Source organism: Vitis riparia, unplaced genomic scaffold, assembly GCF_004353265.1.
Source record: "Vitis riparia cultivar Riparia Gloire de Montpellier isolate 1030 unplaced genomic scaffold, EGFV_Vit.rip_1.0 scaffold613_pilon_pilon, whole genome shotgun sequence".
Lineage (NCBI taxonomy): Eukaryota > Viridiplantae > Streptophyta > Magnoliopsida > Vitales > Vitaceae > Vitis > Vitis riparia.
The window spans coordinates 1-16,617 of record NW_023269711.1 but is presented as its reverse complement, the minus strand read 5'-3'; the positions used below and the strand labels follow the sequence as shown (position 1 = coordinate 16,617).

The 16,617-nt window shown below is 29.5% G+C and overlaps 1 protein-coding gene across 1 annotated transcript; it reads left to right on the top strand.

The window, feature by feature from the left end:
- Positions 1-14,079: 14,079 nt before the first annotated feature.
- LOC117910119 (LRR receptor-like serine/threonine-protein kinase GSO1) lies at positions 14,080-16,566 on the top strand (the record flags this gene model as incomplete). Its single annotated transcript, XM_034824180.1, has 1 exon — positions 14,080-16,566. A coding segment is annotated over exon 1 (2,487 nt), but the record flags the coding sequence as incomplete, so codon positions are not given.
- Positions 16,567-16,617: the final 51 nt, after the last annotated feature.

Here is a 16,617-nt window from a genome sequence, read left to right as displayed (position 1 = left end):
CCTTATAGTTTTGATCAAATTATTAGCTTAATAGAGCAAATATTTAAGAATCAAATTTAAAAATATTTAATTCATAATCAAATACTAATTCTAAAATCATTCAATCTTGTAGGGGGCTAGATGTAATGACTCAACAACTTGGATGAAATATAAAAGAATTGATAATCATTAATTCAAACTCTCTTGTAACTTACGATAGTATTTTTTAGGTGGAGTTAGTGAAATTGATTAAGTAGCTTTTTATAAATTAAGATAGAAGAATATGTTAATTAATATATAACTAATTTAAAAGGTAATTTATAGAAGGATTATTAATTGTCAATCAAGTTTAACATTAAATGAATTACTTTTGCTATAACTCTCACATTATCTAGGTAACTAGGTGATTAGAATTGGTTATATATATATATATATAATAAAATGGTTGTTGATCCATAATTGGATTAGTTCATTCTTAATTCATTATCTCATATCATTTTTTGCAATTGGGTAAGAAAAAGATTTTGTATAAGAGGACAAGACCACATGACTCTAAAAGTAACTAAACTTTAAAGCAAAAACTTTATCAAAAGGAAAGTTTAAAGCAAGCACTTTATTAGAAGAAAAGTATCCTGGACTTGGAACTATTATGCTTTATGTTAAGAAAAGAGAGGTTGTCACCATCTTCCATCAGACTATCCTATCTGGCCATCACACTATCTGGGTAATTGTATATATTCTTTAATAAGATGGTTGTTGAATTCATCAGTTGATTAGCTCATTCTTATTTTATTATCTAATGAGAGCTAAGTGCCTAGAAGGAAAGGATGTTAAAGAGGTACCAATGTGGTTATTGGGGAATTTGTACAAGCTATGCTCAATGTTTCCTTGAAGAAGAATCTTCTTTGTATTCCAGTCCTTAATAAGAAATAAAGTAGGATGAAATTCCAAAAATAAATTGTTGTTAGTGCAAAATTTAGAAACACTGATAAGATTTGTAGCAAGATGAGAAATGCTTCATAACTAAAAGGACTTGTGAGGAGTTTGAAATGACTTGGAGCCAACATGTGAGATGGATAATTTCTTGCCATTTCCAACTATGACTTTGTAATTGTCATGGTATGGATGAGTGTTTATGAGAGTGTTATCACTTAGGGAGAGATGGTGTGTCGCCCTAGGGTTTAGGGTTTTAGGGTATAGGGTTTAAGAATTTAGTGTTTAGGGTTTTAGGGTTTAGAGTTTAGGGTTTAAGGTTTTAGGGTTTAAGGTTTAGGGTTTAGGGTTTTCGGGTTTAGGATTGATGGTTTAGGATTTAGGGTTGTACAATTTAGGGTTTCAGGGTTTAGAGTTTATGGTTTAGGGTTTAGGGTTTCAGATTTTAGGTTTAGGGTATAGGGTTTTAGGGTTTAGGGTTTTAGAGTTTAGGGTTTAGGGTTTAGGGTTTCAAGGTTTAGGGTATTCTTAAGCCCATTTTTGAATAGCAGCTAGGTCTGGTATTTAGAGACAGCAGAAGACCATTTTGGAGAGAGATCGTGCGTAGTGAAAAGAAAGGAGAAAAGAGGCAGAGAAGAGAAGAAAACAAGGAATGTTTTTCTAGCTATTTTCAAGGCTCAAGGGCGGTTGATCCATTTGTGAAGTTCAATGTTATATACTTCGTAGCACAATTATACTTTCTTACACCACAAAACTTTGTAGCATGGTATATACTTCATAAAAAAATTAGGGTCTATTTAACAACGTATTTGAAAACAATTCTACGTTCTTAAAAATAATTGATAATTATTTTTAGAAACAAAATTCTGTTGTGAAAATTATTTTTCTTAACTTATTTTTCATCGAAGTATTGGACACTTACGTACAATGTAAAAATTTTCGTTTCATCTTTTTAATCAATGCTCACAACATTGTACAAAAACAACTAAAAATACGTAAAATGTATTCTAAAAGCATACCCCGAGAAGATGCTTGATGTGAGACTTGTTTAAAGGAGTCATTGTATAGTAGGCAATGCCATCTTTTTTAACCAACAGTTACACCTGATTTACATAAATTTGATTCTTTAATGGTCCTTAAATTCATGGGCAGTGGAGAAAGCATTAGGCCCACAATCTAAAACTCCAGTTTCCCTTTTTCGTTTTCCTGTGTTTTCTTATCCACCAAACAAAAAAAACTCAATAACCAAATATGACCCTTCAGAACATAAGCAAATAAAATTGCATAGCATAAATGGGGAGTTGAACTGTTTAGTTAAAGTCTTTGTCTGCCATGGATTCGGAGAGATGATTAGCTTTATATTTGCAAAGTCTTTGTTTTATTTTCAATATACTTTTACAAATTTACTTTAACAACTATTTTTCTTTTTATTTTTACAATATATTAATCAAGTTTCACATTAATAAGTAATAAAAACTAACTTTTGTTAATGTTTGATGCAAAAAATTGAGATTTGAGTTTTGGATTTCGACAATTTAGGAAAAGTCCTCGTTTTTTTTTTCTTTTTTTTATTTGTCTTTGCATCCCTTGGAATTTATTTTTAATATTTTTTGTAATTAGCTTTTTCAATAAATTTTTGACTTCGTAATTTAATCAAATTGTCCAAAGCTTAGCAATTTTGATAATATAAATTAAAAATAAATTAGAAATAAACATTATTATTTTTTTTTATATTTTGGGTGGTGACTTTTTTATTTATGAAATTATTATTATTTAGTGTATATATTTGTATAAGATAAACTAAATGAATAGTGCAACAGTAAGTTGATAAAAAAAAAAAAAAAAACAGTTTGAGTTATGATATGCCAAATAAATAAAGTAAAAGAAATGCATGCAAATTATTCCTATTTCCATCACATTAGATGAATCATTTATTTTGAATTTCGACCCATTGAAGACTTCTTGTGGGGAAAGTGGTATTGACTTGTTGGAAGTCATCAAGATATAATATTATAGGGCTCTTGTGAGGAAATATTTTAGTCCTCTACCGTCCTTTTCAAGCAACTTGGTTCATGACCTACAACTCATCAAGATGAAGAAATATGTTCCGTGGCCCCATAATTCATCTGTCTCCATTAAAACTTGACGTTTAAGTGAAGATAGTGGCTCAAGTCTTTTTTTATTTGGCTAAAAATTAAACATGATTTTGACTTGACATGGTGACAAGCGTAGACCAAAAATTTTAGGAAGGTAGGAGAGAGAAATATTTACAAGTCTGTTTGATGCTATTGGAAGTTCGATTTTGTATATATTTTAAAATAATTTCAAAAATTGCTGTTAGGGATCTAGTGAGGCTTTTAATATGATTTATTATTGTTGATTTTTACATTTATAGGATAATATTATAGGGTTTTTTTCATGAAAATTATAAAGAAAATATCTTAGGTATCTCTAATAATTAGATAATTAATTTCTTATATTAAATATTTCAATATAATCAAGAAAATATGAGAAGACATTTTAGCACATAAGAAAGAATCATTTTTCTAGGTATAATTAATTTGGACTTTAGGATTTAAGAGTTATAGGATTATAATCTTTTTAAATAATAGTAAAAGTCCGCTTTTATCTTTGTTAAGTTTGTGAATGTAGGCTTTAGGGCAAACTACATAACTCGTGTTTACATGTTTTACGTGCTTTACGTGTTTTTTGTTTTTGTTTTTTTATTATTTTATTTTTCTTATTATTTTTTTATTGTGGTTTTAATTTATAACTTCTTTTATTTTGTTTCAAAATTTTCTAAAATATTTAATTCTTTAGGAAAGAAAATCAACTTTTTGCAAATTGAAAAGGAAAAATGAAGGCTTGAATGAGCATATGCTTTGAACTTGTTTATAATAAGTTATATATATATATATACACTTTGTAAAAGCTATTAAATGTTAGTTATCAAAATTACATCATATATAAATGTATAATTTAGTTGGTTGGAAATTAATTAATCCAAATCAATTGATTCATTGAAGCACAACCAAATCATATATACTTTGTAAAAGCACCATATGGATTACGTAATTTTTAAATTTTTTTTCTAACACATCCATGTGAGGAAATGAATTGCTAGTGTAAAATTCTTTTTACCAAAATAAATTTATTTTCAATAAAAATTAAAATATATAAAATATCTATTATTTACAAATACTCATCAAAGTCTTACAAAATTTAAAATGCAATTGACACTTTCAAATGTTTCTTAAAATAAAGGGGAAAAAAGCTTAGAACTATTATTACAAAAATACAATTTTTAAGAAATTTCATATATTATGGAGTGGTTTGTTAAAATTTGTTGACATGAACTGAAATTTTAGTTTCTAAGTCTTTATTTTTGTATTTTTTTTTTTTTTTGAGTCACGGGCAATTACAAGGCCCCAATCTAGATGACCCAAACATAGAGTCAAAGTCAAGCTAATGCAAAATTTTCTTGATAAGGTAGTAGGACATGGTAGAAAATTGAAGAAAAAATGGCTACCTTGGTGGACACGATGGCTACCTTGGTGGACACGATGGCTACCTTGGTAGACACAGCATAAACCTTAAATAAATGAATGAAGAAAATAATATCCTTAAATTTCCCTTGACATGACATGACTAAAATGTCTTTAAAAAGTGGCCACAATCTTCATTTGTTATGGATGTGGAATTCAATGAAAGGAAATATGGAAAATTCTTCATTGTCATAAATTTTCTACCTTCCTATAGAAGCAAGTTATGTTTGGTCCATGAAAATTCAATAAAATGATATCTAGTCCTTGTCGGGGGACTTGGTCTCTTGGGTTTAGAAGAAAAAAAGTCTTTTATATATATAGACTCAGTTTATTTAGTTATATTTATTTTGAGGAAATTTAATATTTGTAGAGTTTGTATTTGAGTAAATTACCCTTTTAAGTTTGATCAAGATTAGGACTTTATAGATATGAGGTTTTATATATTATTTTAAGATAGAAGGAAAAAGTGAGCAAGGAGTGAATAGAGATAATCAAAAGGTGTATGAGTTTTGAGTAAAGAAAGGCCGAGAGAGTTTGAAGTGTGTACAGTTTATTAATAAATTTGATATTTCTTTCCCATGGATGTAGGCGATTATCTTGAACTAGGTAAATATTTTCTCTTTTTTTATTTTCACTTTTTTTTTTCTTATTGTATTTAGGTGTTTCAATTTTTCCAACAAATACTTGTTATGTCATCGGAAGCTTTGATAGCACTTATTGGGCCAACAACAACTTCAATGTAGATGTGTTAAAGAAAAAATATAAAAATAAAGAAAAAGTATTTTTCATAGAAGTATTGGACACTTACATACAATGTAAAAATTTCGTTTCCTCTTTCTAATCAATGCTCGTAACATTGTACAAAAACAACTAAAAATACGTTAAATGTATTCTAAAAGCATACCTCGAGAAGATGCTTGATGTGAGACTTGTTTAAAGGAGTCATTGTATAGTAGGCAATGCCATCTTTTTTAACCAACAGTTACACCTGATTTACATAAATTTGATTCTTTAATGGTCCTTAAATTCATGGGCAATGGAGGAAGCATTAGGCCCACAATCTAAAACTCCAGTTTCCCTTTTTCGTTTTCCTGTGTTTTCTTATCCACCAAACAAAAAAAAAACTCAATAACCAAATATCACCCTTCAGAACATAAGCAAATAAAATTGCATAGTATAAATGGGGAGTTGAACTGTTTAGTTAAAGTCTTTGTCTGCCATAGATTCAGAGAGATGATTAGCTTTATATTTGCAAAGATCATAGAGAACCCAGGGGTTTCAAGAATTTAGATGAAGTAGGAGTACTGAAGAGAGAGTTTGTTTTATTTTCAATATACTTTTACAAATTTACTTTGACAACTATTTTTCTTTTTATTTTTACAATATATTAATCAAGTTTCACATTAATAAGTAATAAAAACTAACTTTTGTTAATGTTTGATGCAAAAAATTGAGATTTGAGTTTTGGATTTCAACAATTTAGGAAAAGTCCTCGTTTTTTTTTTCTTTTTTTTTTATTTGTCTTTGCATCCCTTGGAATTTATTTTTAATATTTTTTGTAATTAGCTTTTTTCAATAAATTTTTGACTTCGTAATTTAATCAAATTGTCCAAAGCTTAGCAATTTTGATAATATAAATTAAAAATAAATTAGAAATAAACATTAATTTTTTTTATATTTTGGGTGGTGACTTTTTTATTTACGAAATTATTATTATTTAGTGTATATATTTGTATAAGATAAACTAAATAAATAATGCAACAGTAAGTTGATAAAAAAAAAAAAAAACAGTTTGAGTTATGATATGCCAAATAAATAAAGTAAAAGAAATGCATGCAAATTATTCCTATTTCCATCACATTAGATGAATCATTTATTTTGAATTTCGACCCATTGAAGACTTCTTGTGGGGAAAGTGGTATTGACTTGTTGGAAGTCATCAAGATATAATATTATAGGGCTCTTGTGAGGAAATATTTTAGTCCTCTACCGTCCTTTTCAAGCAACTTGGTTCATAACCTACAACTCATCAAGATGAAGAAATATGTTCTGTGGCCCATAATTCATCTGTCCCCATTAAAACTTGACGTTTAAGTGAAGATAGTGGCTCAAGTCTTTTTCTGTTTGGCTAAAAATTAAACATGATTTTGACTTGACATGGTGACAAGCGTAGACCAAAAATTTTAAGAAGGTAGGAGAGAGAAATATTTATGAGTCCGTTTGATGCTATTGGAAGTTCGATTTTGTATATATTTTAAAATAATTTCAAAAATTGCTGTTAGGGATGTAGTGAGGCTTTTAATATGATTTATTATTGTGGATTTTTACATTTATAGTATAATATTATAGGGCTTTTTCATGCAAATTATAATGAAAATATCTTAGGTATCTCTAATAATTAGACAATTAATTCCTTATATTAAATATTCCAATATAATCAAGAAAATATGAGAAAACATTTTAGATAATAAGAAAGAATTATTTTTCTAGGTATAATTAATTTAGACTTTAGGATTTAAGAGTCATAGGATTATAACCTTTTTAAATAATAGTAAAAGTTCGTTTTTATCTTTGTTAAGTTTGTGAATGTAGGCTTTAGGGCAAATTACATAACTCGTGTTTTACATGTTTTAAGTTTTTTGTTTTTGTTTTTTTATTATTTTATTTTTCTTATTATTTTTTATTGTGGTTTTAATTTATAACTTCTTTTATTTCTTTTCAAAATTTTCTAAAATATTTAATTCTTTAGGAAAGAAAATCAACTTTATAGCAAATCGAAAAGGAAAAATGAAGGCTTGAATGAGCATATGCTTCCAACTTGTTTATAATAAGTTATATATATACTTCGTAAAAGCTATTAAATGTTAGTTACCCAAATTACATCATATCTAAATGTATAATTCAGTTGGTTGGAAATTAATTAATCCTTAATCAATTGATTCATTGAAGCACAACTAAATCATATATACTTTGTAAAAGCACCATATGGATTAGGTAATTTTTAAATTTTTTTCTAGCACATCCATGTGAGGAAATGAATTGCTAGTGTAAAATTCTTTTTACCAAAATAAATTTATTTTCAAAAAAATTAAAATATATAAAATATCTATTATTTACAAATACTCATCAAAGTCCTGCAAAATTTAAAATGCAATTGACACTTTCAAATGTTTCTTAAAATAAAGGGGAAAAAAGCTTAGAACTATTATTACAAAAATACAATTTTTAAGAAATTTCATATATTATGGAGTGGTTTGTTAAAATTTGTTGACATGAGTTTCTAAGTCTTTATTTTTGTATTTTTTGAGTCACAGGCGATTACAAGGCCCTAATCCAGATGACCCAAACATAGAATCAAAGTCGTGCTAATGCAAAATTTTCTTGATAAGGTAGCAGGACATGACAGAAAATTGAAGAAAAAATGGTCACCTTGGTAGACACGGCATAAACCTTGAATAAATGAATGAAGAAAATAATATCCTTAAATTTACCTTGACATGACATGACAAAAATGTCTTCATTTGTTATGGATGTGGAATTCAATGAAAGGAAATGTGGAAAATTCTTCATTGTCATAAATTTTCTACCTTCCTGTACAAGCAAGTTATGTTTGGTCCATGAAAATTCAATAAAATGATATCTACTCCTTTCGGGGGACTTGGTCTCTTGGGTTTAGAAGAAAAAAAGTCTTTTAATATATATAGACTCAATTTATTTAGTTATATTTATTTTGAGAAAATTTAATATTTGCAAGTTTGTATTTGGGTAAAATACCCTTTTAAGCTTGATCAAGATTAGGACTTTATAGATATGTGGTTTTATATATTATTTTAAGATAGAAGGAAAAAGTGAGCAAGGAGTGAATAGAGATAGTCAAAAGGTGTATGAGTTTTGGATAAAGAAAGGTCGAGAGAGTTTGAAGTGTGTAAAGTTTATTAATTAATTTGATCTTTCTTTCCCATGGATGTAGGCGATTATCTTGAACTAGGTAAATATTTTGTCTTTTTTTTTATTTCACTTTTTTTTTCTTATTGTATTTAGGTGTTTCAATTTTCCCAACAAATATTTGTTATGTCATCGGAAGCTTTGATAGCACTTATTGGGCCAACAACAACTTCAATGTAGATGTGTTAAAGAAAAAATATAAAAATAAAGCAAACCACACACAAAGGTTCGAACAACCATGTCTACCTTAATAGATGAGAAATAACATTCTACTATGTCATGTAAAAGAGTACAGAGAATAGAAATAGATACAACTATTGGGTGTCAAAACATCTCAAGTTTCCCTACGCTTTATTTCCCCACCTTGAACCATGAGTCATTTTACTCCACCAAATATCTTTACTCTTTCTCACATCTACACCCTAATGAGCCCTCTATAACTCCACCAAGTATCTCTCACTCTTTCTCATATCTCTGTCTACCACATATATTCCTCACCACTTTATATAAAATATTTCATAAATTCATATCATGTGATTATAATTAGATTCCTTTTATAGAATAAGGAAAATTAGTAGTAATATCTCTACAAATATTATGTATCTCTAATAATTAGATAATTAGTTCCTTATATTAAATATTCCAATCAAGAAAATATGAGAAGACATTTTAACGAATACAAAATAATCATTTTTCTTGGTATAATTAATTTAGACTTTAGGATTTAAGAGTTATAGGATTATAATCTTCTTAAACAATAGTAGAAGTTCTTTTTTTTATCTTCATTTGTGAATGTAGGCTTTAGGGCAAACTACATAAATTGTGTTTTATGTTTTTGTTTTCTTATTGTTTATTTTTCTTATTATTTTTCATTGTGATTTAAATTTGTAACTTTTTTATATTCTTCTCAAATATTTTATTCTTTAGGAAAAAATATCAACTTTATAGCAAATCGAAAAGGAAAAATGAAGACGTGAATGACTATATGCTTCCAACTTGTTTATAATAAGTTATATATATATATATATTTAATTTTATAAAATTTAAATAAAGAAATTATGAAGCTATTAAATGTTACTTACCCAAATTACCTTATATCTAAATGTATAATTCAGTTGGTTGGAAATTAATTAATCTAAAGCAATTGACCATTCAAGCACAAGTTCATATACTTTGTAAAAGCACCAAATGGATTAGGTAATTTTAAAATTTTTTTCTAGCACTTCCATGTGAGGAAATGAATTGCTAGTGTAAAATTCTTTTTACCAAAAACAAATTATTTTCAACAAAAATTAAAATATATAAAATATCTATTATTTGCAAATATTCATCAAAGTCCCGTAAAATTTAAAATGCAATTGATAAGTCATAGATAGTTATAGGGCCCTAATCTAGATGACCTAAACATGGAGTCAAAGTCAAGCTAATGCAAAATTTTCTTGATAAGATAGCAAGATATGAAAGAAAATATATTAAAAATGATTGAAGAAAAAATGGCCACCTTGGTAGACACGGCATAAACCTTGAATAAATGAATGAGGAAAATAATGTCCTTAAATTTCCCTTGACATGACATGACAAAAATCCCTTTAAAAAGTGGCCACAATTTTTGGATTACTTTAAATAGTTGATTTGATTGATTGGATTGAATTAGTGCAAACCCAACTTTGATGGGCGTGGTCATTCTATCCAAATAATAACCTTATGATAGAAATTTTCAAATTTTTAAGAGATTTTATTTATTTTGGGGTGGTATGCTAAAATTGCTTTTTGATGTGTTATTGATTATTTTATTTTTTTTCCCTTAATTTTTTATAAGATTGTGAAACATTACTTATAAACTTATTGGTTTTACTTGTATACATATTGATAAGACAACATGAAGATTGTGATATTTTGAGGAAGGTTTTTCCATGACCCGATTCATAGAGCTAATGACTTTATCATTTATATGTGCATATTATTATTATTATTATTGACATCATGCAAAGTTAAAGTTTGGTTCAACATGATAGATTAAGTCTTTTTTATTTTTTAAAAAAATTAAGAGCTAATAGATTAAGATGGCGTTTTTTTTAGTTAAATATAAGTAGAACTTAATTTAGCTTAATTTTAAATACAACTTAAAAGTATTAAGTATTAATTTAATTATTTTTTTCACACTGTGAGTTAGGTCAAAGGGGTTAGAAGTATGAATCAATTAACTTTTTAAATTAAGTAAAAAGTTACATATTTTAGTTTTTTCTATTTAATTAAAAATATTGATAAATAAGTTAAAATTGGAAAAAAAAATTAAAACAAATAGTTGAAGTTTGAAATTAAATTGCATTTTATATTAAGTTAAAAGAACAAACATCACTTAAATTTTTTTTCTTGGAAAAAACTTTTTAGAAAAATAGTTACAAATTCAACTTTTTTTACTTCATATACACAATTTGATCATAATCAAGTAGTAGTAATCGGTTTCCCACCGTTTTAAGCCCAAAATGGTTGGAAAAGGTCACCTGAATTGGAAAGCGAATTGGTCAGCAATTGAATCGGTTGGTCCAGTCTATTTTTTAAAATATTGCTAAAAAGAAAGAAAAGGAGTCTATCACTATCATCCACTTGGTTTCTAGTTGAATTATCTTCTATATATGTCTCTGCATCCAAAGGGATGACTACACCAGCAAAACAAATAAAAAAAAAAATTGGTAAGATCCTACTCCACTAATAATGCCAAGTTATTTATAGTGTTTCTCGCTATCTAATGCTTCAAGTTTTTTTTTTTTTTTTTTGTAGGTGATTTCTGTAGTTGGAATCTTTTGATCAATAGCAATCATCAAAGCATATTTAATAATTGTTGGGATGATTTCAATTATATTTTCTTTGACATGTATTCAAATATGTTGTTTACTTGGGAATTTTTAATCTTATTGAACAAATGACTAGTTAAATTAAATATGTTATTAATTGTCTAATGTCTTGTTTCCATTACTAATTGAATTTTGTCCCTATTTTTCTTGTTGTGTTGGAACTTAATTTTACTTGTTTCTATAGGTGTTCCTAGATGGAGAAAATTTCAATTCTCGGTTTCCTTGTAATCATTCTATGTTTAATAAAAAGAGAACTTACTTGTAAAGGTGAGACCATTTTGGGAAATTGCTTAAAAAATGATAAAGATGATCTTACTCACTTCAAAAATGGTCTCAAAGGTTCTAACAACCAGATTTCATCATGGAGAGGGCTCGATTGTTGTCAATGGGAGGGAATTGATTGTGAAAATAAAATAGGAGCTGTTATTTCAGTTGATCTTCATAACCCACATTCTCCCGATGAAGCATATGAGAATGAAACTTCTATGAACTTGAGTGGAGAGATTAGGCCTTCATTGATAGAACTCAAATCCTTGAGATATTTAGATTTGAGTGGGAACTTATTTGAGCATATTCCAATTCCTGAATTCTTTGGATAGTTAAAGAATTTAGAATATCTAAACCTATCAAATTGTGGGTTTAGTGGTGCAATTCCTCCTAGCTTGGGAAACCTCTCTAATTTGAAATTTCTTGATCTTTCTAGCCATGAATCTTTTGATTTATTTGTTAATTTTGAATCCTATGATTTATATGTTAATGATCTTGAATGGATGACTAGTCTTGTTTTACTTTACCAATAATGCCAAGTTGTCTCTAGTGTTTTGCTCTGCCTAATGCTTCTAAGCTTCTCTTGTGGGTGATTTCTGTAGTTTTGATAAGCAACAATCATTAGACCATGTTTGATATGGATATGTGTTCAAGTATGCCATCCATTTGACATGTTTTAATCTTATTAAACTTATGATTGATTAAAATCTATGTGTTATTTAATATCCAATAACTTGAAGTTTTGATTACTTATCAAATTTCATCACTATTTTGATTCTTCTATCGGAACTTAATATTAATTACTTATTTTTATAGGTGTTCTTAGATGGAGAAAATTTCAATTCGTGGTTTCCTTTTGGTGATTCTATGTTTAATAACAAGATATCTTGCTTGCAAGGGTGAAACCCTTGAGGGAAATTGCTCAAGAGCTGATCGAGAAGCTCTTCTTGACTTCAAAAATGGTCTCAAAGATTCTTCTAACAACCGGCTTTCATCATGGATAGGAGGCAATTGTTGTCAATGGGAGGGAATTGGTTGTGAAAATAACACAGGAGTTGTTATTTCAATCGATCTTCATAACCCATATTATCTTGAAGAAGCATATGAAAATTGGAGTTCAATGAACTTAAGCGGGGAGATCTGACCTTCTTTGATAGAACTCAAATCTTTGAGATCTTTAGATTTGAGTGGCAACTCATTTGAGCATATCTCAATTCCTAAATTCTTTGGATCTTTGAAAAATTTACAATATCTAAACTTATCAAATTGTGGATTCAAAGGTGCAATTCCTCCAACCTTGGGAAACCTTTCTAATTTGCAATTTCTTGATCTTTCTTCCATTGAATCTCAGTTATTTGTTAAGGATCTTGAATGGATGACTAATCTTGTTTCCTTAAGGCATCTCAAGATGAACTATGTCAACCTTTCAATGGTAGGATCTCATTGGATGGAGGTATTCAACAAGCTTTCATTTTTAACAGAGTTGCACCTACAAGATTGTGGGCTCTCCGGTTCAATTTCATCTCTAAACTTTATCAATTTTACTTCACTGTCTTTCATAAGCATCAGTGACAACTCTTTCCAGTCAAAGTTCCCAATATGGCTTCTAAACCTTAGCAGCCTTGTATACATTGATGTAAGCTTTAATCAGTTATATGGGCATATTTCACATGGCCTTGGGGAACTACCTAACTTGCAGCACTTGGATCTATCTGGGAATGAATATCTCACAGGTAGTTGCTCTCAACTGTTAAGCGGAAGTTGGAAGAAGATAGAATTTCTGAATTTGGCAAACAATAAATTTCTTGGTACGTTTTTGGCTTAGAAAAATTATTATTGCTTACTGATTTTGATACATCAAAATAATGTAGTGGTTTTACAGTTAACACTTGTTTTTAAAAAATATTTCCATTAAATTATTTGACTTTCCAATAATCTCTTACTTTTATCATTAACCATCAAAGCAACTTCAATTATCTTCTCACCACTCATTAAATTATTTTCTCATAAACTCTCTCTTTTTTTTTTTTAAAAAAAATTATTTTAAATTAAATTATTTTAACTCTTGATGATGCATGATTTGTCATAAATTCATTGCACAATTGACCAAGGAAGGGGACTTTTTAGGGCTTTTGATGTATTTGAAAGATTACACTACAAAATCTAGGTTTTGGTTGTAAACAAATTTTAAAATAGTTTTCTAAAATCATTTTTTAGTTTTTTATAATAGTTTTACAAATATTATAATGTATTTTGTTTCTTGTAAACCTTTTTAAAATATTTTTTCAAAATCAAATTTTGAGTTTTTTTATAATAATTTTTACAAATATTATATTATATTTTGAAACAAAATTTTGTTTGGAAACTTTAATTTCTAAAAACAATATTCTCAATTTATTCCATGCAGACACTTGTTTCTAAAAATATTTTAAATTATCTTTTCTCCGTTCATTTGATAATGCATTAAGAAGGCAAAGTTTCTTACCTTTCTCGTGAACTTTCTTATTTTTCATAAAACAATTTATTAAAAACAAATTATTTTAATACTCTTGATGATGATTGCAGGAAGTTTCTCTGAGTTTCTCGAAGAGATCAAAAACTGCAGTTCTGAAGGTCCTTTACCAGAACTGGGGTATTTGGACTTGTCCTCGAATCAATTAGTGGGCCGATTGCCAGAACGGTTGAGTCAGCTGGAAAAACTTACATATCTGGATCTATCCTACAACAAGCTTCAAGGCCCTATCCCTGCTTCTTTTGGGACATTCAAAAATCTGAATAAGATGCGGCTTGGATGGAATGAACTGAATGGGAGTCTCCCAGTTAGTTTTGGACAACTTTCTGAATTGGTTGTATTGGAAGTTTATGAGAATCGTTTGACTGGAATTCTTTCTGAAGAACATTTTTCAAAGTTGAGTAAGCTGAAGATGTTGTTGATAGGCGGAAATTCAGGTCTCGTTTTGAATGTTAGTTCCACCTGGGTCCCCCCATTCCAAATCGCTTATCTGATTATGGCTTCATGCAATTTAGGCCCTTCATTCCCGACTTGGCTTAGGTCTCAAAAGGAGGTCTCCTGGCTGGATTTGTCAAATGCTAGCATCTCAGGTTCCATACCCAAGTGGTTTTGGAATATTTCTTTCAATCTGCAGTACTTAAGCCTTTCTCACAATCAGTTACAAGGTCAGCTACCAAATTCATTAAAATTTCATTCTGGTGCATATATTGAATCAGAGATTGATTTCAGTTACAACCTCTTTGAGGGACCTATTCCTTTTTCAATCAAAGGGGTTTATTTACTAGATCTCTCACACAATAAATTTTCTGGCCCTATCCCACTGAGCAGAGGTGAATCTATGTTAGACTTGAATTGCCTTTTCCTTTTGGAAAATCAAATAACAGGGACCATCCCAGATTCCATAGGACACATCACCTCTCTTCAAGTCATTGATTTTTCAAGGAATAATTTGACTGGAAGCATTCCTTATACCATAGGTAATTGCTCTAGCCTAATTGTTCTTGACCTTGGAAATAACAATTTATCTGGGATGATACCAAAGTCCTTGGGCCAGTTACAATGGCTCGAATCATTGCATCTGAACGATAACAAGCTTTCAGGAGAGCTCTTCTCGTCTTTCCAAAATTTATCAATGTTAGAACTCCTTGATCTCAGTTATAACCAGTTATCGGGTAAGGTTCCTTCATGGATTGGAATTGCTTTCATAAATCTTGTAATACTCAACTTGAGGTCAAATGTATTTTTTGGAAGACTTCCCTCCCAGCTTTCAAATTTAAGCTCCCTGCATGTCTTAGACCTTGCACAAAACAATCTGATGGGTGAAATTCCAGTCACTTTGGTTGAGCTTAAAGCCATGGTTCCGGAGTATAACAAGAATATATATCGTTTGTATGACAATGTGAGCAACTCTTGGTATGAAGAACGATTGGTGGTGATTATGAAAGGCCAAAGTCTTGAATACACCAGGACTCTTTCTATGGTTGTAAGCATAGACCTATCCGACAATAATTTAAGTGGAGAGCTTCCCCAAGAAATAACAAAATTGTTTGGTTTGATGGTTTTGAACTTGTCTGGGAATCACATCGGTGGCCAAATTCCTGAAAGCATTTCAATGTTGCACCAGTTATTATCTCTTGATTTGTCAAGGAATAAGCTTTCCGGCAGCATTCCTTATACCATAGGTAATTGCTCTAGCCTAATTGTTCTAAACCTTGGAAATAACAATTTATTTGGGACCATCCCAGATTCCATAGGACACATCACCTCTCTTCGAGTCATTGATTTTTCAAGGAATAATTTGACTGGAAGCATTCCTTCTACCATAAATAATTGCTCTAGCCTAATTGTTCTAGACCTTGGAAATAACAATTTATCTGGGATGCTACCAAAGTCGTTGGGCCAGTTACAATGGCTCGAATCATTGCATCTAAACGACAACAAGCTTTCAGGAGAGCTCCCCTTATCTTTCCAAAATTTATCAAGATTGGAACTCCTTGATCTCAGTTATAACCAATTATCGGGTAAGGTTCCTTCATGGATTGGAACTGCTTTCATAAATCTCGTAATACTCAACTTGAGGTCAAATGTATTTTTTGGAAGACTTCCCTCCCAGCTTTCAAATTTAAGCTCCCTACATGTCTTAGACCTTGCACAAAACAATCTGATGGGTGAAATTCCAGTCACTTTGTTTGAGCTTAAAGCCATGGTTCCGAAGTATAACAAGAATATATATCCTTTGTGTGACAATGTGAGCAACTCTCAGTATGAAGAACGATTGGTGGTGATTATGAAAGGTCAAAGTCTTGAATACACCAGGACTCTTTCTCTGGTTGTAGGCATAAACCTATCCGACAATAATTTAAGTGGAGAGCTTCCCCAAGAAATAACAAAATTGTTTGGTTTGCTGGTTTTGAACTTGTCTGGGAATCACATCAGTGGCCAAATTCCTGAAAGCATTTCAATGTTGCACCAGTTATTATCTCTTGATTTGTCAAGGAATAAGCTTTCCGGCAGCATTCCTTCAAGCATGGTTTCATTAACATTCTTGAGTTATTTGAATCTATCGAATAATAATTTCTCT